Below are 25,775 nucleotides of genomic sequence, written 5' to 3'. Positions count from 1 at the left end.
GCTGGGGGGGGGGGCGACTACCGGATATGGACGGGAGACGCCATTGGGTGCGGCGCGTCACTTCCGGTTCAATGGTGGAGGCGACGTGCCGCCATCTTACGTAGGGGGTGGAGGGGTGTGGGGGTTTGGGGGGTGTAGGAGGGGTGGAGAGGGGGCAGAGGTCGCAACCGGGTACCCGATACCCGTACCCTACCCGATACCCGTACCCTACCCGATACCCGTACCCTACCCGATACATTTGCGACCCTGGTGCGGCCGAGTACGGGTAAGGAATCAAACCCCGTTTGCGACCTCTGAGAGGGGGGTATAGGGTATTGGGGGTGTGTCGGGGCTGTAGGGGGTGTGGATGGGGTATAGGGAGTGTGGGGGGGGGGATATAGGGGGTGTGGAGGGAGTGGATGGTGTAGGGGGCGTGGAAGGGGAGTGGGAGATGTGAATGGGGTGCAGGGGGAGTGGGGGGGGTGTGTAGAGGGTATGGGGGGTATAGGGGGTGTGGGGGGGTATAGGGGGTGTGTGTGGGGGGGGTTTAGGGGGTGTGGGGGTGTGTAGAGGGTATGGGGGGGGGGCGAGACGCAGACTTCATCACTGGCGTTACGTTGAGTTACCAAATGCCGTCTTATGTAATCGGTGGTGCAGCGGGGGCACCCGAGTTCGATTCCCTTTCACGGCAGGCGATTATATGAGCCGGTCCTGGGCCTCCCCCAGGTCGACTCAGCCTCAAATGAATATCGGGTGCGGTATTTAAACATCACCACGGGGGAGACAAAGGCGGCCGGGTGTGGTGCTGGTCACCCACCCCCTCGTGTGCCGTGCCGGCCTTAATAAGTGCTAGCTAACAGCACTTACCCCAACAGCATATTAAGGATACAGGGGGATCTTTATACATTAATTTTACTACATTCACCTGCTTACGATGATTAATTTGACTTAAACCAAGTGAGAGCACATGTGATGCTCAATTCTGTTTTGCAATGGAGACCTGGAGTGTGAAGCACGTACACGTAGTGGATATAAATCTCAGTGACAAGGTTGACGAACAGTACTGACGTTTATAATTAACACGTGCACCAATTAAACATGAAGTGACAATCAAAATGATCACACCGATGTGTCCGTGAGACGAAAGCTCAAATCAATTCAAGTTCATTTATTTCAAGTTCATTTATTAGGTATAGCCCTGTGAGCCATTCGGCTCTTGAATCGGGTGCAACCGCAACAAACAAAAACATGAACAAGAAAACATCTTAAAGTGAACATGTGACTAAGTGCAAACAGAAAATCCAAGAAAAGACAGAAAAATATTGCAGAAAAAGCACCGTACACCAACGCTGTGTGCAAAAATCCCAGTGGGATGCAAGTCAAACAACAACAACAACCACAAGACAACTTAGATTAAGGCCATCCGTCTTACTCCGTACTACAACAAACAAACATGGCCAAACCAAATTGTTTTTCGAAATTACCAAAATAAAGCCATGAAAGCAATGAAACAGTGATCAGTGCATGCCGCCAGCCACGAAATATATCAGAAACATGGACAAAGGAAACAATATGCTTGGAGTGACACGGAGACAGAAAAGGGACATGGATCAGGAAACAAAAAATTAATCAGAGGCATACTTGTAGTGTATTGTATTCATAGCTGTCAACCCATACGGCTTACAGCAGTTTCAATAGGGGCACATTTTTGTCTATTTGTGTTTCTCCCTTGTGATGGAACTTTGTAGGATGAACATTGAGATTCATAAGAGCACGGGGTGACCAATAAAGTCTGAATTGGTCTGTAATAAGGTAGGGCAACTGATAAGGGGTTGACAGGTTTGTGTATTTACAATAGCAAGTGGATTTGGCCAAGACACATTGCGAAAAGGGATGATGGCCGATGAAAGAGACTGGGGATGGAATGACAGTCAAATGAAAGAACAGGTCGACAGGACGATCACCAGTAATGAATTACCAAATTGCCTCTTGTGCTGGATGGAGATGGATTGTAGCATCACGGAATGAAGGGGTGGCGATGTACAGGTGGAGGCATTCATCCTGAAGTAAGATCACGGCTGCTATTATATAGTCGTTAATGATTAAATCTTAGATTGCAGTGTTCTTTATACTTGAAAGTGTTTTTTTTGCTCTGATCATGTTTTGCAGATCATGTTTTGCTGGTCAGTTTGGATGTTTGCCTTTTTGATGTGAAGTTGAACTCATACGCGGATATTTGTGGGATGTATTCGCAAATGTGAGTCGCGGGTGATAGGGTTGCATATGAGAGTTTATTTTTCAAGTTTGTTTTGTTTAACCAGGTGAGGACTCAAGATAATAAGCATAGCAAGAGTGACTAAGGGTCACCAAAACGACAAGCAACAACGTAACCACGAGGTACACAAATTAAGCGAATATAAATCAAAGCAAACACAATCAAAATAAAAACTCAGGTCGCCCTTGCAAAAGAAGCAACATATCACGTCTCGATTACTTAATTTAATCTGGTTAAATAAATGGGAAAAAAACAAAGGTGGAGTTTTTACATTTAAACACAGGTTTTCCTTGCACATGAGGTTAAAATAAACTTTCAGCTATTCTATTCAAGCGTATGGCAATATGTTCAGGAGCTAAATGGAAATGTCCAGGTTTGATAAGCCACGATAGGACTTAAATTAGAGAGTTCGTGTCGTTTTATATTCTTCCTCCAATGTGTTGCATGGCCACAGCCGCACTGTGGCTTGTCTTTAATTTTTAATTTACGAAGGGGAAGTGCGAATTCGCCTTTTGATGTCTACGGCGAATGTCAAACCAGGAGGCGTGCGATGCTTGGGTCTGGAATGAGGTGTTTATTCTGGACGTCCACGTTGTTCCACTTTGTCCGCCAGCGTCCCCCCAGACCTGGGTGACATTCTAGGATGGTGACAGTGCGAACTCAGAATCAGAATATGTATTTATCCTGGGCAAATCCGATGAGCTATAAAGCTCTTTTTCCCCACAGATCAGGACTTTGAGTCATCCACACAGCTGGTCACAAAAAATAACACGTACGTTACTGGAGGTGCTTGCCATCAATTTAGCAAGAAAGGACAAATTCACAACTTTAACATCCGACAGCTGTTGAATGCAATCGTTGGCCCCTTGATTCTGATTGGTCCGCGCGAGGGGGCGTTGTCCCTTTTAAACCCTCCCCCCCCCGCCACACGTGGCCACTCAGCTGATCGCAGGGACGAGCGCCACGTGGTGGCCATGCTGTGCGCACGGAACCTCCGCATCCTTGGCCGATCGCTGCACTCACCTCCGCCGTTGTCTCTCCGCTGCCTCTCGGCCATGGCGAGCCTCCTGATAGAGCAGCCCAAGTACGCGTGGCTCAAGGAGCTCGGCCTTCGGGCTGAGAACGACGGCGTGTACAACGGTGTCTGGGGAGGGCGCGGGGAGGTGAGCTCGCAGCTTTGCTAGAATTGCCTAAAAATAGTCGCACTCGTGTACGGGCCGAGCGTTGTGTTATGCAATGCAGTGATGTTGATGCATAACTTTTGGGATACCACTTTGGCAGCGGCGCACAAGCACAGACATCAGAAACTCAACACAATCGTCAATAACGTTTCGGTCAGTTGTCCTTCATCTCTGCTGAGTTAAAGGGATTTAGCGCATTAGTTTACCCCGTTATAAAAGTATGACCATTCTTTTAATGCAGAGTTCACGTTTTTGCTGCTTTGGATGCATTCTATCACGTGTCACACGCTGTGCCTTTGTTTGACGTGTACAGTATTTGCACACAGAGTCGTGCCATACCGACAAGTGACGCTGCACCATATCGGCACGCCCATCGACTTACGTGTATTGGGTTTTCTCCTGAATGATCTCGCGTGGCTTTCAATTAGATATTGTATGTTCAGCCTTATTCCTGTCAGCCGATTGTTTTCCATTCGCTGAAGGTATTCGCATATTGCCTCTGGCACATGAAGGCACCGTTGACTGAAACTGTCGTCGGTGGGTGTTTCATTGCTTTTATGGCTTTATTTTGGTGATTTTGAAAACTTTTTTTGGTTTGGCCATGTTTATTTGTTGTAGTACAGAGTTAGACTGATGGCCTTAATCTAAGTTGTCTTGTGGTTGTTTGACTTGCATCCCACTAGGATTTTTGCACACAGCGTTGGTGTACGGTGCTTTTTCTGCAATATTTTTCTGTCTTTTCTTGGATTTTCTGTTTGCACATAGTCGCAAAGTCAGTTTAAGATGTTTTCTTGTTCTTGTTTTTGTTTGTTGCGGTTGCACCCGATTCAAGAGCCGAATGGCTCACAGGGCTCTACCTAACAAATTAACTTGAAAATGAACTTGAAACTTGTGAAATGCTACGTATGGTACGAAAGTTATACATACGTACATAGGCAGTGACAATGTTCCTTGCCAGCAATGCGATACTAAGTGGTTCACGTCAGATATGTGAACTGTAAGGCAGTCACTTTTTTCCATTTTGGAAACTCATGTACGTGTGTCAGCACACATCTGTGCTAGCATTGCACAGCAATGTGTCACTGCATACCAGTCAAAACACATTGTCCTGCGGAGGGAGCTGGTAGGAACGTTGGGTTGCTCGGTCAATGGCTAGGGTCAACGGCGGCGTGGTGTATTCCGCAAATATGCCCGACTGTGAGGGCGGGCACAAGCCGGCGTGAGTAGGTCAAACGTTGAGTTTTATAAGGGCACCACGGGGTGATCAGCCCCTCCCCACCAAGCCCCACCCCTCCCAGGCGCCACCCAGCCCCATCCTCCCACCCAGCCCCTCCCCACTCTCCCCTCCCCACCCAGCCCCTCCCTTCCCACTCAGCCCCTCCCTGCATGACGGACGGACACAATAATCCCCTGTGGGCTGGTGTAACCAGGAGGTTCCTACCAGTATAACGTGTCAGTGATTTATTTTTAGTAGGAGCATTGGCTATTTTTTTCTTAAGCACCACCTCCAATAGGCGGTGCTCATCTGTTTACAGTCCTGCAGAGCCAGTGGTGGAAATTCATCATTCCTAGGGCGAGTCTATCCATAGGACAACCACTTCTTAACCTCTCCACAAAGTGGTAACATTATTGTCGACCCCAGAGAGATGATGATGGGATGTGTCAACGCACAACCAGGATCAGAAATCACAACTGTCCAATTGCAAGGTGTGCATTACATCTGCAATGTTAGCTGAAATTTCAAGTACATTGCGAATATTCATGAAGAGGTGTAATGACCCTACGTCTTCTGCATGGCTTTTTTTATTCTATGTACTGCCGGAGAAAGTACATCTTCATGTCTTTTTATACGAATACGTTGTCGTGATTGGATTGCATGGTGTCTGTAACGTACCAAAACATTGCTAAACATATGCCTGCAATCGACTTGTATTGCAAAACCACTCGATTGCGCAAGCTAATGAGTTCACGTTTTTATTTATTATAATGACGGTTCTCTTGTGATGGGATGTTTAGCTCGTGACGTCATACAGCCCTGCTACGAATGAACCCATTGCACATGTGCGCCAGGTATGACTCAACCACTTCACATGTCAAGCTGTCGTTTTGATTGACTTCACACAAAAAATGACAGCAACAAAGCAATGCTCTTGGTTTATCCAGGAAGGCCTCGCCGAGGCTGAAGACTTTGTCAATAAAGTTATGATTGGGATATTTGGCCAGTTCCATTTGAAGGAGTTTTGTGGCGGGGAGCAAACCCAAGCACCTGAAAACCCCCACGTGCATATGAGGGGATGACACTTGAAGCTTCACCGAGATAGATTCAATGATACATTGCGTTACTGCCATCTCCTGGCTATCTCATCCGAAGCCTAGAAACACCTGGTATTCCCACGCAGTGCGGGGTCACCCTCACAGCGGCTTTTGGCTAGCGATCAAACAATCACGGTCACTACATCACGTGCTTTCAGATGCGCTTCTGCAGCCGTTTGGAATGCTCTTCGGATATTAGGAAGCCACTGGAGCTAATGCACTTTTAAATCTAGAATGAAAACATATTTCTTTAGAACTGCCTTTTGTGTTTAGTTTGTTACCTTACCCTGCACCTCTGATGTAGCACGGTTGGCTACGTACAGTGCGAAAGAAGTTCAACATACATAAATACAGACAACCAGGCTTTGCGCTGCCTGGCTTTGTTTTGATGATATTGGGTGCATGCAAGGTGCACTGGTCATAGGGCAGTTGTGGATATCGTAAGACAAATAATGGCAGTTGTCTGATTGAAATATCGTTAAGTACAATATTAATGTTTTGAAATGTTTTGTGTGTGATGGGTTAGCTTGGTTTTTCATAACAGACGGCATTGTATCTCACCGCGTGTAGGCCACACTTGCAGATTATGAAGACACTGTGAAGAAGGCAAATGAGGCGTGGAAAGTTTGGGCAGATGTAAGTTTGCTTCTACTTTTTTATTACTATAGAAGCTTTGCTTGCATGTTATTTGTCTATGAAGTGATGCATGTTGTAATTATCTTTTTCCTTCAGATTCCTGCACCGAAGCGGGGTGAAATTGTTCGACAAATTGGTGATGCTTTGAGAAAGAAGATAAAAGTTTTGGGGAATCTGGTAACTAAACTGCTGATTTATTGCTGTTAAAGGCCTATTATTAAGTACCATCACGATTTATTTTTGCAATTGTTAATCACTTTACACCCAACACTTTAATGCATTTATTAACAAAAAATCAAAACATGTTTTTGTATGCACATCCTACAGCTCTAGTTGCTGTAGTACATGTCACCAGATAGAGTTTGGCATGTATATATATATGCGAGTTCAAAGCACGTAAGATTATGAGGAGCCCCCGATTGAATGTATTAACATGGTTTGTTAATGCGTTGGCATGAAGGTGTCGCTAGAGATGGGCAAGATCGGAGTGGAAGGGTTCGGAGAGGTGCAGGAGTACGTAGACGTCTGTGACTACGCCGTGGGGCTGTCGCGCATGATTGGCGGCCCAGTCCTGCCCTCTGAACGTACGTTACGCACTACCGCTCCGCGATGATTGGCCGCATATCACGCGCAAAATTAACGGTTTGTAGGGGCGCCACGGTGGCGAGCTGTTAATTACCTCGCCTGATATACAGGAGATCGTGGCTTCGATCTAGACTGATGCCTGTATATTTGGAGTTTGCATGTTCTCCCCGTAGTTATGTGGATTTTTCTCCGGGTTCTCCGGTTTTTCCCTCCACATTTAGTAACATGCATTTACAGTATTTGGAAGTTGTAAATAGCCAAATGATAAGCCACTTTGTTGAGCTATCAATTGTGACCAGGTCGCTTCTGAAAAAGAGCTATCTAGCTCTGTGGGTCTTACCTCGTAAAATAGAAATAGTTTCAATAGTTTTTTATATGGCTATATCATGAACTAAATGTCAACTCATCTCTGCAGTGATCCAAATGTTAAGCTTTTTGGCAAAGTTCAATTTGCACTCACAACTTGCTGTTACTTATTCACATTTGTAATTCATTACAAACGTTGTTATTTGACTGTTTAATAATTTCTGATTTTCTCTTGTGCTAGGCCCTGGACATGCCTTGATTGAGCAGTGGAATCCAGTGGGTCTAGTGGGAGTCATCACAGCCTTTAACTTCCCCGTGGCTGTGTATGGTTGGAATAATGCACTTGCGCTTGTCTGTGGGAACTGCTGTTTGTGGTGAGCAATGCAGCCTCTTGGATACACAGTGTTAGGGCAGTCACGTGACCGAGCAACGGCACGTTTGCCGCTTGTCGGGAGAGATTCGCTGTTTGAGCAGATGCTACACTGGGCACGTGGACCATAAATAAGAGCCATTGCTTCACAGTGGACGTTAAAGATTTCGTGACATTCGAATGAGGGTAGGACGAGTGTGCTGTAGCCATGGTCTAAATTTGATAATTGCTCGCAAATTAATTGAGGGGAAAAAATGGCATAGCAACATCACCCCCCCTAGAGGTAGGGCACTTCCATTTTCATGCCGGTGCTGCATGCATGTTATGTAGCAGAGGGACATCTGCCAAGTCACAGAGTTTTGATTTGCCTTGCGATTTTGTTCTTTTAGGAAAGGTGCACCAACCACTCCACTAACAAGTGTGGCTGTTACCAGGTGAGCTGCTACATTTCCATTAATTTAGTTTCAGGACTAAGGCCTGTATATTTAAATATGACATTTCATCATCATATTTTATAGAGTTGATCAGCCCTAGTCAATCCACTGCTGGATGAAGGCCTCCCCAAACTGTCACCATTTCTCACAATGATTTGATGCAACAATCCATCTAGCGCCTACACACGGCTTGTTTCATCCCTCCATCCCCTCGGTGGACGTCTTCTCAGACTCATTCATTCCCTTGGCTGCCACTGTCATTATTGTCCAATGGCAATCGTACCCTGCCAAAGCCCACTTACTTTTCCAATTAGAATGATGTTTTAACCTGCATATGATCTGTAATACATTCTCTTCTATTCTTGCCTATGGCGATATTTTCAGGAACGAAATGTCAATGTCGAGGTCTACTAGCCACGGTGAGAGGGCGCCAAGAGAGAGCTTGTGTAGTATAGCTATTTCTCCATTGCGGGAGAGCATACTACAGTGGTTTAGCTACATGGTCAGTAGTTTGGGTTGCATGGCCACTTTCGCACTGTGGCTTGTCTTTTATTTTCTATTTATGAAGGAGATGTGCGCAGTGGCCTGTTGATGTTTTGGTTGCAGTTGGTGGGTACACCAGTGTCTTCGAAGAATGTAAAAGTCAGGAGGTGTGATGATTAGGTCTTGAATGAGGTGTTTATTGTCTGATCGATGATTGAGTTGCTTATTTATAATTGCAAGATGCGTCTTCTAATGTCTCTTTTATATTCCAAAATCAGAATTGTTGCAGAGGTTTTGGAGAGCAATAATCTTCCTGGAGCTATTTGCTCATTGACTACTGGTGGCGCTGACATTGGGTATGTGTGAAATGGAGCATTGGAGATTTGTCTCAACAACACCCACTTAAATGCTTTATGTGTCTATATAAAACACTGCATTTACACAATTGTAACAATCATAGTGAATTATACGTTATACGTATGTCGCTATCATCATCAGCCATGGTCAAAACAAATGTCGCTATCATCGTCAGCCATGGTCAATCCACTGTGAGATGAAGGCCTCCCCAAACTGCCGCCAAATCACACACTCCTAAGATGCTACAATCCATCTGGCACCTGCACACATGTTGATTGAATTTCTCCATCTTCTCGTTGGTTGTACACCATGATGTGACACATCAGTATACAACCACATCTCCGATAAGCACGGTTGGCGATTTACGGTGCAAAAGAAGTTCAACATACTACATTCTTTGCTGCTTTAAAAAAAAAATTGCCCTATGTCTTTGGAACAATGTTTTTATTTCTATTGCAGCACGGCTATTGCACGAGATGAGCGTATACCGCTGGTGTCCTTTACTGGCAGTACCCCAGTAGGCAAGCAGGTGGCTCTCATGGTACAAGAACGCTTTGGTAAGCAAATCAAAGAGCAATGGATTGATCTGAAAAACACATGCAATTTAATAATGATATTACTACATTGTGATTAAATTCCTTAATTGTTTCATATGACGTCTTTTCCATCAGGTAACAAGCTGCTGGAGCTTGGGGGAAACAATGCCATCATTGGTATGCAAACATTGTTAATATAGTCATAATTTAAATGTATCTTAGTATTAATCTAGTTGACGGCAGCCTGTGGCATTTTAGTCAGGCCATAGTCTGTGGATTCCATTTTGTCATTCTATGTGTCTGTTTGACGACAGCAGTCAAAAATGTAATGCACTGGATTTCGATTTAAAGCTTTTGTGACTGCAGGGATTCATCTTCTTGGTTCTTTCGGTAAAGTCACGTAGAATGGAAATAATAAAATAATAATAAAAATGGATTATTTAGCTGCTATGCATTTCCACATGATTATCCACTTTGTTGAGCTATCATTTGTGGCCAGGTCGCTTCTGAAAAAGAAGCTAATAGCTTATTTGGCTTTGTTGTAAAATAAAATATATTTTGTATTTGTATACTTTGCCTTCCTATCGTGTCTGTGCATTGTTTGTTGTTGAAACGTCTGACCCGCCCCGACTGGACAACTGTGAAAAAAAGCTTTATAGCTCATCGGATTCCTCCAGTATAACTTAAGATTCTGATCAAATGTTTGTACGTTGGTTGCACAATTCCCCCCCCCCCACCACCAATGTCATCATGTCAGCCAATCAGGATACTTAGAAAATATATTTTTTATACATATATAGTCAATTACCATTTTTGTTCTTCCTCAATGCACTGAAAGTCTCTAATGACGTTATTAAATTATCTTAGTCTGCGTCTTCATTCAGACAAGTTAATTTCATCTCATCTCATCAGAGTCTGCCATGCTTTGGTGGGTAGCTGTAATAATCGTCACGCTTGATGATTTTTGTGCACTCATAGTCATGATTGACGAAGAAAAAACTGCCGTTAACATTTTGTTAACAAAATGAACGTTGCCACGCAGGTTCCGTTTGTACGAGGGTAAACCAAATTGGAAAAGGATCTCTTGCACACTGTGTTTTTATGTTCTGAGTGCATCTTTGCGGTTACAAATGTGCTTGTTTTTGTCTTGGCAGTAATGGACGATGCAGACCTGAATCTGGTGATCCCCGCAGTGCTCTTTGCTGCAGTGGGGACAGCTGGACAGCGTTGCACCACTACCCGCAGGCTGGTAAGGCAGTGCAGTTGAAAGGTTGGGCATTGTACAAGCAGGCTATGTATGCTGATCATAGTAAACAGATAGGTGGATAGATCTGACCAATTAACACCCACTCTTAGATTTACCAAACACTCATAAATGGAACCGACAAAACATCCAAATAAATTTTACCAATTTGTTTTATTTGTACTTTCAGGCAAATTAATCGGCAAATCTTACAGAGCAGTGCGCCCCATGTGTCAGACAATCATCAGATGCAATTTTCACAGGACATACATTTTAAAGAAAATCCTTGAAATAGCTTTTCTATCTTTTCCACACGAGGGGGCACAAGTTCTTCCGTGAGATTGTCACGTGACATTCAAACCATTATAATTGTTTAATGCTCAGAGCTGGAATTTAGCTAAATCGAGTTCTAAAATTTAATTTTATATAATAATCTTTGGTAACCGGACTGAGAACATCACCTCGCTATACCTGAGGAACCCAGTTATAAATCACAGGTAGCATCCTGAATTTGAACCCAGAATGTCATCTCTGCCAACTCGGCACTCTTACAACTGTGCCACCTGGCTACCTCTTACTCCAGAATTTTTTTTGAGTTTATAGAGTCTTTCTTGCATAAACAAATAATATAATAATATACGTGTTGTTATTTTTGACATAATGTAGCACTCCGATTGCAGTGTAGAGCATATGCATTGTGTTTTTTTCTTCATCTTTATCATGCAGCTGCAAATTTTTTCTATTTTTGTATGTGGTTTAATATGTGTTAGATAATTGATTGTTGATCAATACTAATTGAGAAGATTAAATCTAAATGGAAGGCCTTTTCAACTCCCTTGAAAAACAGGCATTGTCTCGGTGGATCTCAAACAGTCCTAAATAAACCTCATTGATTGATTGATTGAACGTGCTGTGCCACTTTCCTGCCCAGATTTTGCACGAGAGCATTCATGATAAGGTGGTGGAATCATTGGTGAAAGCCTACAAACAGGTTCGCATTGGAGATCCTCTGGATGGTAAGGGCTCTGGAATCCAAAACTCAGCTCCTGGATTTTAGTAAATTCCTCTTTCAATAGACTCCTTTCAAAATAATAATATTCGTCGCAAAAGCCTACGTGTTAAACTTCTTTCAAAAGCTATTACATCTCTGTCGGCAAGAAAGTTGAGTGAATTCCTAGTGGGACGTGACCCATCCATGAACTCTTGCAGACATTGGCAAAAAATTCTGTTCAGCATTTTCACGCTAAATTCATTTGACATTTAAATAATTCAACACCTGCTTCCCAAGGAATGCCAATTTTGGGAAAAGATTAACATCTATAAATCGCTGACAGCTTCATTACATTAAGTCCTTGGCATTTATTGGAATGGCTTAAAAAGCTGTTGTGGCACTTAAAGTTATACGGAAAGTAACTTAAGCAATCTTGGCATTTCTGTCCAGCTAATACCTTGTACGGGCCGCTGCATACCAAGCAATCGGTGGAGATGTTCAAGGCAGCGGTGGAACAGGCTGTGAAGCAAGGAGGAACTGTGGCGTGTGGTGGCAAGGTCCGTTTGTTTGCAATACCTATGGAGTTACATTTTTAAGTATCAGCCCAGAAATTTCTTATTTGTTTAACATCTTCACATTTGAAATGTTGTTGGCAGAAGAATTGTACAAATCCACTTTACCCTGAGATTTTTTTTTATAAACAAGGCTGTCGCAAACTGCAAGTCTGTCTATTCTAGCTAGTGATTTTCTGAGTATCCTTAATGTCATTGTAAATGGCACATAAACAGACAGCCAGTGGCTTGTCTTTAGCAAAACAAAAACAAATTAATGTACATTGTCTTAATGTATTTCAGTCATAAGAAAACGTATCAGGAAATTGGGTGATTTAAGTTTGATTGCCATCCATGGATGGCAAGTAATATCCAAACTGTTGTCAAGTATGAGCAGATTACACTTAGGACCCAACACTAGGCCTTTATGCAGCAGTGGATTGACAACTAATTTCTTTAGAACAGTTTTTTGTGTTTCTTATTAGCACGGTTAGCTACGTAGAGTGCGAAAGAAGTTCAACATACATACATACGACAAAGGGATGTAAATGTAGAACTTAACTCTATGGGAACTGTGCAATAGCATGCCACAGTGAAAACCACAGGTTCATGCAAATTTTTGGCCAGTGTGTGCTTGTCGAAGAATGTAGTTCAACATGCCCAGGAGGGTAGTGTTTTAGTTACAGACGAAATAGTTGTGGTCCACATTGCGGGTTGTGAACCGCATGATCATGAGGTCTGGGAGTGTCCAGTTTAATGCGGTTCTTTGACTTGCGGTTGATTTGAAGGGTGCAGGAGCTGAATTGTAAAAATTACAAAGATACAATGTGCATATTTCGATTTAAAGCTTTCGTGACTGCAGGGATTCATCTTCTTGGTTCTTTCGGTAAAGTCACGTGGAAGGGAAGTAATAAAATAATAAAAATAAAACATAATAAAATAAAATAATATAATATTATGTTTTATTTTTATTATTTTATTACTTCCCTTTCTACGTGACTTTACCAAAAGAACCAAGAAGATACAATGTGCATTTTTATTTTTCTAGGTTATTGACCGACCTGGAAACTTTGTGGAGCCAACCATCATCACAGGCCTGAAGCATGACGCTGCCATCGTTCACCAGGAGACGTTCGCTCCAGTGCTGTACGTCCTGAAATTTAAGGTAAGCGTTCTACACGATCAGATTACACTTTTAATGTACGGAACAATGTCGCATATTTGATTGTCACATATCCCGCCCTGGCCAATTATAACCGGCCACACCCAGCGCAGTGTTTGTGCACGGTGGTGTAACTGTCATTTCTATAGATATTCACATATCCGACCTTTTAACGTATACCTCAGTCCCCAGCTCGTCAGATAAGTGATGTACTGTATATTTACTTACTACTCTTCATCTCTGATGGGACATACGGCTACAACGAGGTCACTGTTTTTATAATTAGTAGTTATTGCCGCTTTCATTAGACTTTTTCTGAAACGTACTGTTTGGACGTTTCTTCTCGCAAGATTTATTTCTGCATATATTTTATTTTTGTGTTGGTTCAATGTGCCATCAGGCTCTAAAGTGTATTGAACTCGAGCTGTGTGTGGGTGTAATGAAGATGTTTTAATCTAAGTTGTCTTGTGGTTGTTGTTGTTTGACTTGCATCCCACTGGGATATTTGCACAGGGTTGGTGTACGGTGATTTTTTCTGCAATATTTTGCTGTCTTTTCTTGGATTTTCTGTTTGCACATAGTCACTTTAAGATGTTTTTTTGTTTTTGTTTTTTGTTTGTTGCGGTTGCACCTGATTCAAGAGCCGAATGGCTCACAGGGTTATACCTAATAAATGAACTTTGAACTTTGGTATGTGGTGTACAGGCTTTTGAAGAGGCCATTGCGTGGAACAATGAGGTGAAGCAAGGTCTGTCTAGCAGCATCTTTACCCAGGACCTGGGGAGAATCTTCACATGGCTTGGGTAAGGGTAGTAATTGTGGTAAACAACAGTGCAATTGCATTTGTAGTTCACGTATACAGCTTTGCCAACAAGTTCACGCCATGCAGTTTAACGTGCAGATTGGCAAGGAACCGAGGTCCCCTGTGGTTATAGCGGGACTCTACGAAGTTTGGCATGACATGCAGCACCACACTCGACCGCCTTTGTCTCCTCAGCACTGATTTTGACACACTGCTCTGGGTACTCGTGTAAGATTGAGTCGACCTAAGGGAGGCCCAGGACCGGTTCAGATAATTACCATGCATGTTAGCCATGGCCAGGAATTTAACTCGGGAAGATGACAACCGTATGAATACATGTGGTGGCGATTAAAAACACATCTTGACCAGATAAGTTGCTAAATTGCTCAGCAAATGTGCTTGTTTCTAAGTGTACTCTTTTTTTTTATACTGATACTGTGAATTGAGCGAATTGGCGTCTAGTTGAATAACATTTTCTGTAATTGAGACTTGGTTAAAAGGATAAAACAATAACTGACCAGTGACGCACTTGATTGGAAGATGTGTTCTTGCTGTTGTCGTGCGCTCTTAAAATGAAAAGGCTGGCTTGAAAAATGGCCCTTTAAGGGTGCATTTGTAAATAGCTGAAAACAAAAATACATCTCAGACGTCTGAAACCCACAAAAAATGCTGCTATAATTTCAGGCCAAAAGGTTCTGACTGTGGAATCGTGAATGTGAACATCCCAACGAGTGGTGCCGAGATTGGTGGTGCCTTTGGTAAGTGCTGCTTTGTCTGCTGATTTAATGCATGTGCTATCGGAACAATGGATTTAGTGATATTGATTTGGTTGGAAATAACGTTCCGCTGCAGTGTTCTAAGGTTGTTAAAATTCCTCTTGCATCTCTGCCGTGTACAACACCAGCTGGCGGAGAGCATCTTTACGTAACGTGTGCAGCGAGGACTTTGAGAACAGTCAAGACAAGACTATGGACTTAGAGACATTGCAGATCTTAAATATAAATGTGGCAACAGTTGATTGATTCTTCAGATCATTCTACATCTCTTCTAAATACATTTTGGATTGGTGAAGTGGGGGAGCGGGGGCTGTTTGGTGGGAGGGGGTGGGGGAGGAACAGGATCAGCTAAGGTCACACTCGCCACTTGTGATAGCTCTCCATGACTGCAAATTCATCGGATTCATAGCGCGGTGCGCTCAATGTTGTCTCAACGCTCCACCCCTCACTGACCAACACGGTGAAGTATGGTCAAACAATCCCACAAGGACTGACACTGCATGGGGTGGTCTTCATCCAGCAGTAGATTGACAAATGGGCTGTGAATCGTGAGACTATGCACCCGGCTTGATGCTGCCATGGCGTTGCCGTAGCGTTGTGGTTAGCACCACGAGATTTACAGAGGTCACCGGTTCCAGTGAAGGTTTATTCAATCTCACCCGCCTCTGTTCAGCCTGCAGTATACACGGGTACACCACAGTACGTCGACTAGACTGTCTCACTCGGTGAGGTGAAGTGTGAATATTTCAAACCCTCGTCCAATACGTCTGACCAGTGTGGAAGTGGAGGCCAAATATCATGTAGAGGGGCTCTCTGGAGCTCTCAGTCATGTAGAGATGATTCCACCAGCAGTGGTGTGAGCATGCAATTGCAGGGCCGCACCTTTATCCTCTCACCGACGTAGGTTTTGTGTACAATACGTGTACTGTGGTCACACATGCCCCCACTGTCCCTGTATCTCTTTGCATGCAGGTGGAGAGAAGCACACTGGTGGGGGCCGTGAGTCTGGCAGCGATTCTTGGAAGCACTACATGCGGCGGTCCACTTGGTGAGAACGAGGCCTTTAAATGTAGCCTGCAACAGTTACAAATGTGCATTGTAAGGCAATTCAAGTCGTAAATGAATGATTTATATTTACGATGAATGTATATGTTCAAAAGCAAATGGTGCCCGTAGTTACTCTGCTTGTCAACAAGTTAAACTTGATAACACTTGAGTTTTCGCAGCCGCTTGAAATCCAAGTGCCGTTTTTCCGGGTTGGGTTGTATGTAGAGTGTTTCTTCTCTCGGGCTTTCGCCGCGCACAACTCTGCTCCTGAAGATGTATGCAGCTGTGTGTGGTGGAAGCTTGAGAGAGGAAATGCTCGACACGCAGCCCAAATCCGGAACACCGCACTTGGAGCGAGTCAACTTGGTTCATCTCCCTTTCAAACGTGTTTGTACATGAACCGTTCTGATAACTGGGCATAGTTTTCGTATACCGAGTCTAAAACACAATTAATGCATCTGAGGTTACTATAAGCAACTTAACAGGCTCGTCAAAAGCACCTTGAGTGGCCTCTCAATGAACATATCACAAGCGATGTTTAGGGCAATGTCCTTTCTTAGAGAGGCTAGAGAGAGAGAGGGTAATACGGGTTTGAGACTGCATTCTACACCATGGGGCCTGATTAGATTTTTACATTTTAAAACATGACCAGTTAAAAAAAAAACTGCATATGAAGAGTTAACTAATAGTTGCTATTGAGCTAACTACAAATAATTTAAGTAAATAGTAATACACTCATTATGTGTGTGTATATTAAAAAAAACCTCAACACATTTGTCAATAACGTAAAGTTACATTTGAACCTTACAATATTCATCATTAAAATATTTAATTTTGTGATTCAATTGCAGGTGTACAATAAGATGAAAAACAGTTCACATTTTATCAATGAATTTTAACAAGAATAGTTGGCGATTATTACTTTTGTTCCTTTTCAATATTTAAATACCGCTAATTATATCTATACACTGTTTTTAATGTTTCACAGCACTATCAACTACAGCAAGAACCTACCATTGGCACAAGGCATCAAGTTTGAGTAATGAGTGGCTGCAAGCATTGGCGATCGCGATGTTCGTATTTCAAAAGGACCCAAGAAAAGTGGATTTGTGCTGATTAAGGCATTTTTGCTATTTACGAGACAACTCATTTATATTTAGAATAATGCTTCCATTTTCATAAACGTATCTCAAGTGCCCTTTTTTGCAACTAGAAGCCGGTCTTGTTTGTACCAAACGCTGGGTCCTAATCACAAAACCCAGCAAATGTGTTCATTATTTCTCACACAAACGGTTAATTTCATTTCATTTTAAAATGGAACGTTGCTTTGCAAGCTATAATTTACCAGGAAAGGAAATGACACGGTTTATCTGGCATAGTGCTTTGATATAATGTACTGTTCTGTGTACACGTAGTGATAAGATGAAAAAAGAGCGATGAATAAAATATGCTTTTTGAAAGTCTTTTGTCTTGGCCTTTAATTATTAAAGCAAACCAATGACCCCCTCCCCATTGTCTTGTTGCTCATTGTGGTATTACTCCGACCTGTTTCATTAAAGTTGTACGACCATACATTTGCTTGCAGGCTTTTACCTGCCATTGGAACACAATGTTTGCACAGTAATACGGGTGAGGAAATTGTTTCGGTGCAGTGGCAAGACACATTTTTGCAGTACAGTAATTTACCCAATTAGTTTCGGTGAATATTCGCATACAAGTTAAACTGAAGGTTCATCTCATTTCCGAATCTGGCTTTGCGTCACCGAGGTTAGAGTTGGGATATCTGATTGGTGACCGATTATCGATTCAATTACTCGAGTAATCGGGCAATGAAATTTGCAACAGAGTTGCATCTTTGCCCACGTGTGCTACTGGAGGGGAGCTGTTGGGCAGGGCTTGGTGACGAACTTGGCGTGATGTTGGAGCGGTGGGGGGGTCTGCTGACCTCGGAGGTGCACGATGCTGCGGGGATTCTGAGTCATCCGCCACGTAAAAGTTTTGACAATTTTCAATCGATTGACCAACTTAATTGGATAATGCAAACTGTAGACGGAGGCCATCTCCAGGGTCGTCCAGATGTCTCAACTCCCCCAATTGACCGATATTTTTGCTCTTTGCATATTTTTTTCCCTTTGCATATTCCTGTTTTAAATAAACCGTATTTGTTTCAGATGACTGATACGATGCTATTAAATTAAGCTATGTCCTTTTTATATTGCTTACATTACACACCCATTGGTATACAAACATTAAGCTTCAGAGGATTGAATAGGGGGGTCACAAGACATCTGGGCCATCATGGACACGGCATAAGCCTTGATTACGTTGAATTTGTTTTGCGATGCGCATGGTGGAAGTATGGCCAAACTAAACCCTCAATGCCCACGCGGGGTGGGGGGCCTTAATAAAGCAGCGGGCCTGACTCGGGTCTGTAAATTCAATGAATGGCGAAGAAAGTAACTTCATGGTGTTTATCTTCTTGGTTCTTTCGGTAAAGTCACGTAGAAGGGAAATGATAAAATATTAAAAATAAAACATAAAATAATTTTTCGATTTAAAGCTTTCGTGACTGCAGGGATTCATCTTCTTGGTTCTTTCGGTAAAGTCACGTAGAAGGCGGCTGCTTGCGTTGTAGCCGAAACGTCGTGAGAATTATTTTATTATGTTTTATTTTTATTATTTTATTACTTCCCTTCTACGTGACTTTACCGAAAGAACCAAGAAGATGAATCCCTGCAGTCACGAAAGCTTTAAATCGAAATTCATGGTGTTTGTTCTACAATATCAAACGCAATTACGCATTGCTGCGTTATTGTGCGGGGAGGGGGGGCTTTAAGTGTAATGCATTACACTTATGCTGTTCTTGATGTAATCGTCCTAATTCTGAAAACGTTGAGGTAATAGACTGCCATTTACGCATATGGGACCAAATTATGTTTACTGGCCTTGGGGCAAGATTGACTTTAATCCTGGCTCTAATGCTTTCTGTACCTTGAAAATAATAAGAATAGGTTTTACCCTTTCTGACAATTAAACGGGTGTTAAGATGTCTAACCACTAAATATAATTTTTGTTACAAGGAATCAAGTCTGCATTAACCACACGTACTTGTGGTGAACATGCAAACAAACGTGCTCCGATAATTAAATAGGCATTGTCTTTGAAACTGATTGGCCTGCACCAGAAGCAGCCTTCTTTAGTCTCATCGATGTCGGGCCAGAGAAGGCCAAAAGGCGAACAATACAAAGACAATGCACTAGCTGTGCCATTGCTGTACCTTATTGGCGATTTGCGTTAATCGGGCAAACCTTCAGCCAGCAGAGAGAGCCATTGAGCCCTTGTTGAAATTGAGCTTTTTTTCTGTTGATTATAAACCAGTTTTGCAATGTAAATGTGCTGTCTGCCTAATCCAGACATGTTTATGGTTCATCGTGTATTTGAAGGTGTTAGTTTGAACTGGGAATTTGTACTTATGAATTAATTTCCCTTTATTTCCACGGTTTATTTTTAAACATGCAGAACAAGGAAATGTGTACTGTCTTGGCCTCGCTGTGTGCTGCGTTGCACCACTATCCGAGTAGTTAACCTCGAAGTTCAATAAACCTTCAGAGCCAGGGTGAACATCTGAATCCAAACGTATTTAATTAATAGAACGAGGTAAAACTGATGGAAAAACAGCACAAAATACAGCATCTGTTAATACTTGCAATATCGATACAATGAATGAACACAAGGAGCATCATAACATTGTTTTAGATAACATGAAACTCAACAATAGGTCCTGGTTGGACCATGTACCTAAATTAACACTGAATAGCTACACAAGAGAATAAGCTACTGTGTTAAGTAAGGTCACATTGTGTAATCACCATACTGCAGCCTAAATGTACAGCGCTGCACATCACATTGAACTGTGGATGAGATACTTCTTCATCCTTGCTCTCAAGATCGCATTAAAATTACATGGGTACAAGTCTGGCTCGACTTATCCAATTACAAGTAACATTCCCAATAATGCAAGTGGCATGCCACGTTGTTAACTAGGCATCATATTAACACAACAATTTAACAGCATTATAAAGGCATTTACAGCATTATAACGGCAATCCAAACATTATAACAGCATTCCCACTCTGTGTAATGGCTGACACCCTGCCTCATGGCTTAGAGAATCTTAAATCGTAACTTCCTGGTCACGTGACCAAACTCAACACCATATCAGGAAATTCGTGTGTAATCAACACCCCCATAGCTGCCATGGGGCAGAACATGTACATAACGTTTATCCGTGACCCTATTATTCCCCGTTCCACATAAAACTATTATCAGCGGTCATATATCTTCTTGATTCTTTCGGTAAAGTCACGTAGAAGGGAAATAATAAAATAATAAAAATAAAACATAATAAAATTATTCTCACGAAGTTTCGGCCACAACGCAAGCAGCCGTCCTCAGGTGAAGACCAGGTCTGTCGGGGAGACAACATTCAGACGCTGTCTCCCCGACAGACCTGGTCTTCACCTGAGGACGGCTGCTTGCGTTGTGGCCGAAACGTCGTGAGAATTATTTTATTTTGTTTTGTTTTTATTATTTTATTATTTCCCTTCTACGTGACTTTACCGAAAGAACCAAGAAGATGAATCCCTGCAGTCACGAAAGCTTTAAAGCGGTCATATAATCTTCGAATCATTTGTAATTATCCAGTTTTCTTTCAGATAAGTGTATATCGATAAGTATGTAGGTAGGACAAAACGCACGAGTGGAGTACTGTGCATTATATATGTGGCAGAGTCGAGGAAATGTGTGGATGAAGCTTTCATTCTCACTGGGCCAGGTTGAACAGACGAAACCCGCAAGAGCAGCAGATTTCACAACCATGTGCCATAATTGCACTTGCAACACTGCATAGTTATTACGCACTGCATAGTTATTACCAGCTAAGCAGACTGGCTCTTAACATCGTTCTCGGATAATAGGGCATTTAAATGCACGCTGACATTAGGCATAACATATTCAGAACTTGAATCAAGGAATTCATGCGAAATATTCCATGAAATGCAGTGTATTTAAGCCAAGAAAACTCACATTATAGTACAGTCTGTTACCATATAACACGTGTTTTCATAACGCGAATTGGATTTAACGCGATTGAGTGAACAGACCGTCGCGAGAGTAGGAATAAGTGGTGGTAAGGCTGCCTCGGCATAGCATCACACAAGACGGGATGCTGCTGGATGCTTCGAGATGCTACTCACGCTCCTCACTATTTATTCAGCTTGCCTAAGCATCCCACGTGTTATCGCGGACTGTGCTTTACACTATATTATTATAACACGATTTTTCCATAACGCGGTGTTCTTCAGGAGAACAGACTGTACTGCTATGTTTTATGTGTTATCAGAAGAATCCATTCAGATCTCTCACGGAGCAGTGCAGGCCTTCGTGTCAGAGAACGGCCCACGGAAGTGGATATAACAGAGCTACCTCTTCAAGTGACTTCTGGTCTACTCAGTCGAGGGTAGCACTTTCCTACCCACTCTGCATGAGTAATGTCCATGGTATTGCAGACACACATTGATGTACTGGACAATGTTTAATTCTCAGAACTGAAATGGAGAAGCAATTTTATTGTTACGATTCTTGTGCAGTCATTGGTGACCGGGCTGAGATCATGAACTCCCTACACTTGAGACCCCGGTTTAATTGCAGGCGGCTGCCTGGATTTGAACTCAGGTTCTCAGCTGTGCCGGTTCAGTACTCTCACCTCTGAACCACCCGGCCTTCGAGAATTAATCATTCCAGTATTTCAGAATTATTTGTTTTACGTTGTCTGTGTTTACGGTTTTTGTGGTTGCTTTCTAAAACCCCTGAGATGCTCATGTATTGAGACACTTTATGAATTATAATTACACCATTATCATTATTATTTGCCCGTGACAGATATATATTCAGCTTACAATTTCTTACAAATGAGACATTATGGAAGCAGTAAACGTTGCCAGCTATGGTAAGTGTGCACCTGTTCAAAAACGTGAACAGGTGCACACTTAGAAACACACCAGGACAGAAAGTGGAACACATTGATTCGAGAAGATACGCAAGTTAGAGACCCATCTATTCACCGAGAAGAACAGTAGAACATATCGCAGAGGTCAACACTTACAAGGGAGTGGCATCCAAAATAGGGAACAAGCCTAAGAGGGATGCTCACTGTGGAGACGGAACGACAGAATCAGCTCGTGTGCAGGAGCTCGATGGATTACATTGCCAGACCATGCCAGATGGCGATGGCTTTAGGAGGCCTCCTTCCAGTAGGAGAGGATAGTTCGTTGCTGATGATGATGATAGGAACAGGAATATGCGAAGTAACAAAGAAAACATCAACATTTTGCGGCATATGTACAATTTTATATACGTTTTTATTATTACTATTATTATTATTTAAGTGCTGTGCACAATTCAGTCGGTAACTCAAGAGGGTAAACTTTCCAGAATCATATTTTGATGGGGGGAAATATTGTAAATGGCGTGAGACTCTTGGTGGCTGTTGGGTTGCAATGTTAAGGAGTTCCCAGGAGGTGGCGCAAATAAGTTACATGGAAGATAGGCTGACCTCCAGTTTAATAGAACAAGTTGACACGGTACATTGGCTTTCACGATTATGTAAACATTCACTTTGAAGGTTAATGACGGTGAATATGTCACGAGCATTTGTATTTCTTTGGTTGGCATCTATCGCTGTGTCAACACAGCGATTGTAACGCACAATTCAATGTTATGGCTCAGAGGTTATTGATACCGTGGCTTATTCGGCTCATCCATCAAGACACAATGGCAAATCACGACTGGCACTGAAGTGCCACTTTTCGCCAGTGGATGATTTATTTCCCAAATAATTGAAAGCACAAAGCTTTACAAAGTCAACTTTGCACACGTTCGGGTTCCCAAAAAGGTTGATTTTTCCGAAAGCCAAAATGAGCTGGAATTCGCACGATCTCATAACATCGTGGAAGCCAAGCTTGGTTTGAGCCTTGATTGCGTTTGGTTGGGTGACCATCATGCATGCCAGGTTGCCGATAGGTGTCTGCACCGCGTGTGCAGTGCAGAAAATCCCAGTGCTAGATGGACATGCTCCCACCTTACTGACCAGTGGTGAGATTTGGGCGAATAAAAATTAACCCGTAAAAACAAAGTTTTTCACTATAAATCCTTTATATGCGTGGCATCGGTTTTATTTTATTATTCATTTCTGTTTTTCTTGAGTAAGAGTTTCATTTTTATCACATTGGTATTTTAAATTAAATATGAAAAAAAAATTCCTAAAAAGTGGAAAATTTTGGATTTTTTTTCACGAAAATAAATTGTCACGCACAACGAGTCTGTGTGCAAAATGTCAGCTCGATTGGATCACGGGAAGTGGGTTAAAAAACGGCCGAAAGATTTGCACGGTCGTAAGCGCGCAAGCAAGCAAGCAAGTGAACTTAATATAAAGGATTTAAAAATGCACGACCTGCAGGGGGTAACGAGGCCCTCATCCAGCAGTGGATTGACAACATGGCTGTACACGTACTGCAATATATAAAACATTCCTTTGTAAACAAATAAAATGCATACAGTTAGACTGTCTACATGTGTGGTTTTTTTTTATTGAGGCCTTGGTTTGTGAGATCTTGGATGACTGCATCAATCTTCCACTGCATTTTTCCACTCGGCAGTATAAATGGGTCCGTCACAGTCGATCAGCAGGTTAAGTGTGGAACGGCAAAGTGTGGGTTCTCCGACTTCTTCCAAGACATCTATGCAGTGTGGAAGAGTAGGCCAAATGCCCTATATGGGGAATCTCTCTCTCTCTCTCTAGTGGACGGCCTTCTGGCAGCAGTAGTCTCAACAACTAATTTCAGGGCTGCACCTTCAACTTTGTATACATAAATGTAAAATATATATAAAACATTCCTTTGTAAACAAATAAAATGCATACAGTTAGACTGTCTACATGTGTGGTTTTTTTTATTGAGGCCTTGGTTTGTGAGATCTTGGATGACTGCATCAATCTTCCACTGCATTTTTCCACTCGGCAGTATAAATGGGTCCGTCACAGTCGATCAGCAGGTTAAGTGTGGAACGGCAAAGTGTGGGTTCTCCGACTTCTTCCAAGACATCTATGCAGTGTGGAAGAGTAGGCCAAATGCCCTCTATGGGGAATCTCTCTCTCTCTCTAGTGGACGGCCTTCTGGCAGCAGTAGTCTCAACAACTAATTTCAGGGCTGCACCTTCAACTTTGTATACATAAATGTAAAACACTGTTAGGACAGTTTCTGACATTCCGCTCCAAAAGGCTTTGCCAGCGGCCAACAATAATGCAGTTGTAATGGTGGCTCACGTGTTGGCCGTTTTAAAGCAAGTGTGTATTGTTATGTGGTGTGGGCAGGCCAGTGGCCGTCTATGATAAGACCTGGTGTTGTCACGGGTCTAACGCAGTCAATCTTCCCTCGTCAAAGAGTATTGTGCCCACGTGCAAATTGAACATAAAGCAATGTTCACGTTTGCTGATTGGTTGACGCGGAAATATGGGCTGTTTCCGGTCCATAAGGCCTTAAGTTGTCCCCTGACACAGCTAGACAAATGCAGAGATTGGCTTCTGGGAGAAAACGTGGGTTTTTTTTTTGTTACACTTGTATTTGCCCAAGAGACTACAAAAAAAACATCCATCACGAGCAGAAGACAAGGCACGTTAAACCGCGCCACTGTAAAATATAGCGTGCTTCTAATGCAAATACCTAGGCATGTGATGTGTTTATGTACACGTTCGAAATGCACTGTTAATGTTGTTAATGCAATGTTTGTATAAACAGAATAACACAATTGGTGTTGCCCTGACACTGTTGAAGAAATAAATATTTAAGAATTTGTTTTGGAAACGTGTTGTTTTACTCACAGAGATGGGCTTCCTATTTATTAAAATGTGCCGCTTGCTAGAATAACACGACGTGACATTGTTTGGATACAATACATTTATTTATTAGTTTACAGTACTAAACATTTATTAATATACTATATATTGAATTCAGGCATAACTATGTATCGGTGTAACAGTTGTTCAATTCACGATACATGCATCAAAGTTAGGGTGTGAAACATTGTAGCCTATATAAACCCTGCAACCACTAGTGGCCGCTAAATTTCGCACAAAATGAAATCACATTGAATCTCGAATCAAATTGTCACCCTAAATTGTGACACCAGAAACTGGCTACGGGGTTGAGGGTGAATTATTACAATGCTAACACTGGACATGCTGTTTGCCCCTGAATATCAAATATCAGTGTAGTACAAGAGAGTAGAAAGCCAAGGTGCAGCACTGCAATTGCTAGCTCACGCCACTGCTGGCAGAACTACTCTAGAGGGCCTCCTTTCCCAAGCTGGCCAGACATCTTAGCAGAATTGGGAGTATCCACACCTTTCATCTCTACCCTAAACCTGCCTACCGATCGGCTGAAATACCGCATTTTAACCATTTATAAAAAAAATACCTGTTACAAGATAACAGTTATATTGTTACAAAACATTGTGATGTGAATATTTCAAAGAGTGCATGAATAGCATGCTGAGTCTGTGTAAGTTAACCATGTGAGGACATTTACTTGCTGTGAAAATTACCTGGTGGGCATGAGGGTTGAGGAATTTTAAAACAATGTAATCAGAAAATGCAAGCTGTTACTGCCATATTAATATGGGGGAAATGCCACAC

At 42.4% G+C, this 25,775-nt stretch overlaps 1 protein-coding gene across 3 annotated transcripts; it reads left to right on the top strand.

Moving 5' to 3' along the window:
• Window positions 1–226: 226 nt before the first annotated feature.
• Window positions 227–17,490, top strand: ALDH7A1 (aldehyde dehydrogenase 7 family member A1). Of its 3 annotated transcripts, XM_078599915.1 has the most exons (20): window positions 228–265; window positions 2,301–2,376; window positions 3,197–3,417; window positions 5,452–5,505; window positions 6,319–6,384; window positions 6,481–6,561; window positions 6,845–6,968; window positions 7,517–7,649; window positions 8,035–8,079; window positions 8,841–8,918; window positions 9,379–9,476; window positions 9,591–9,632; window positions 10,610–10,704; window positions 11,630–11,714; window positions 12,140–12,246; window positions 13,289–13,405; window positions 14,108–14,205; window positions 14,889–14,962; window positions 15,953–16,028; window positions 17,016–17,490. In XM_078599915.1, the coding sequence occupies exons 3-20, from the start codon at window positions 3,229–3,231 to the stop codon at window positions 17,068–17,070; spliced, it is 1,617 nt and encodes a 538-aa protein (XP_078456041.1). In that variant the 5' UTR covers window positions 228–265; window positions 2,301–2,376; window positions 3,197–3,228; the 3' UTR covers window positions 17,071–17,490. The 3 variants fall into 3 exon arrangements, with proteins under 3 accessions (XP_078456043.1, XP_078456041.1, XP_078456044.1); XM_078599917.1 differs by lacking the exon at window positions 2,301–2,376 and having other exon boundaries at window positions 227–265; XM_078599918.1 differs by lacking the exons at window positions 15,953–16,028; window positions 17,016–17,490 and adding an exon at window positions 15,109–15,238.
• Window positions 17,491–25,775: the final 8,285 nt, after the last annotated feature.

Source organism: Lampetra planeri, chromosome 13 (genome assembly GCF_965212315.1).
Source record: "Lampetra planeri chromosome 13, kcLamPlan1.2.h2, whole genome shotgun sequence".
NCBI lineage: Eukaryota > Metazoa > Chordata > Hyperoartia > Petromyzontiformes > Petromyzontidae > Lampetra > Lampetra planeri.
Note: the sequence above shows the minus strand (reverse complement) of the source record. Positions and strands in the feature narration are given on the sequence as shown.

What these genes read in the sequence shown, in the direction of transcription:
- ALDH7A1 (XM_078599917.1), top strand. Translation starts at nt 3,229, where the DNA reads ATGCTGTGCGCACGGAACCTCCGCATCCTTGGCCGATCGCTGCACTCA. An exon ending in CCCAGTCCTGCCCTCTGAAC is followed by an intron (nt 6,969 to 7,516) that starts GTACGTTACGCA and finishes CTCTTGTGCTAG; the next exon opens with GCCCTGGACATGCCTTGATT. An exon ending in GGGAAACAATGCCATCATTG is followed by an intron (nt 9,633 to 10,609) that starts GTATGCAAACAT and finishes TTGTCTTGGCAG; the next exon opens with TAATGGACGATGCAGACCTG.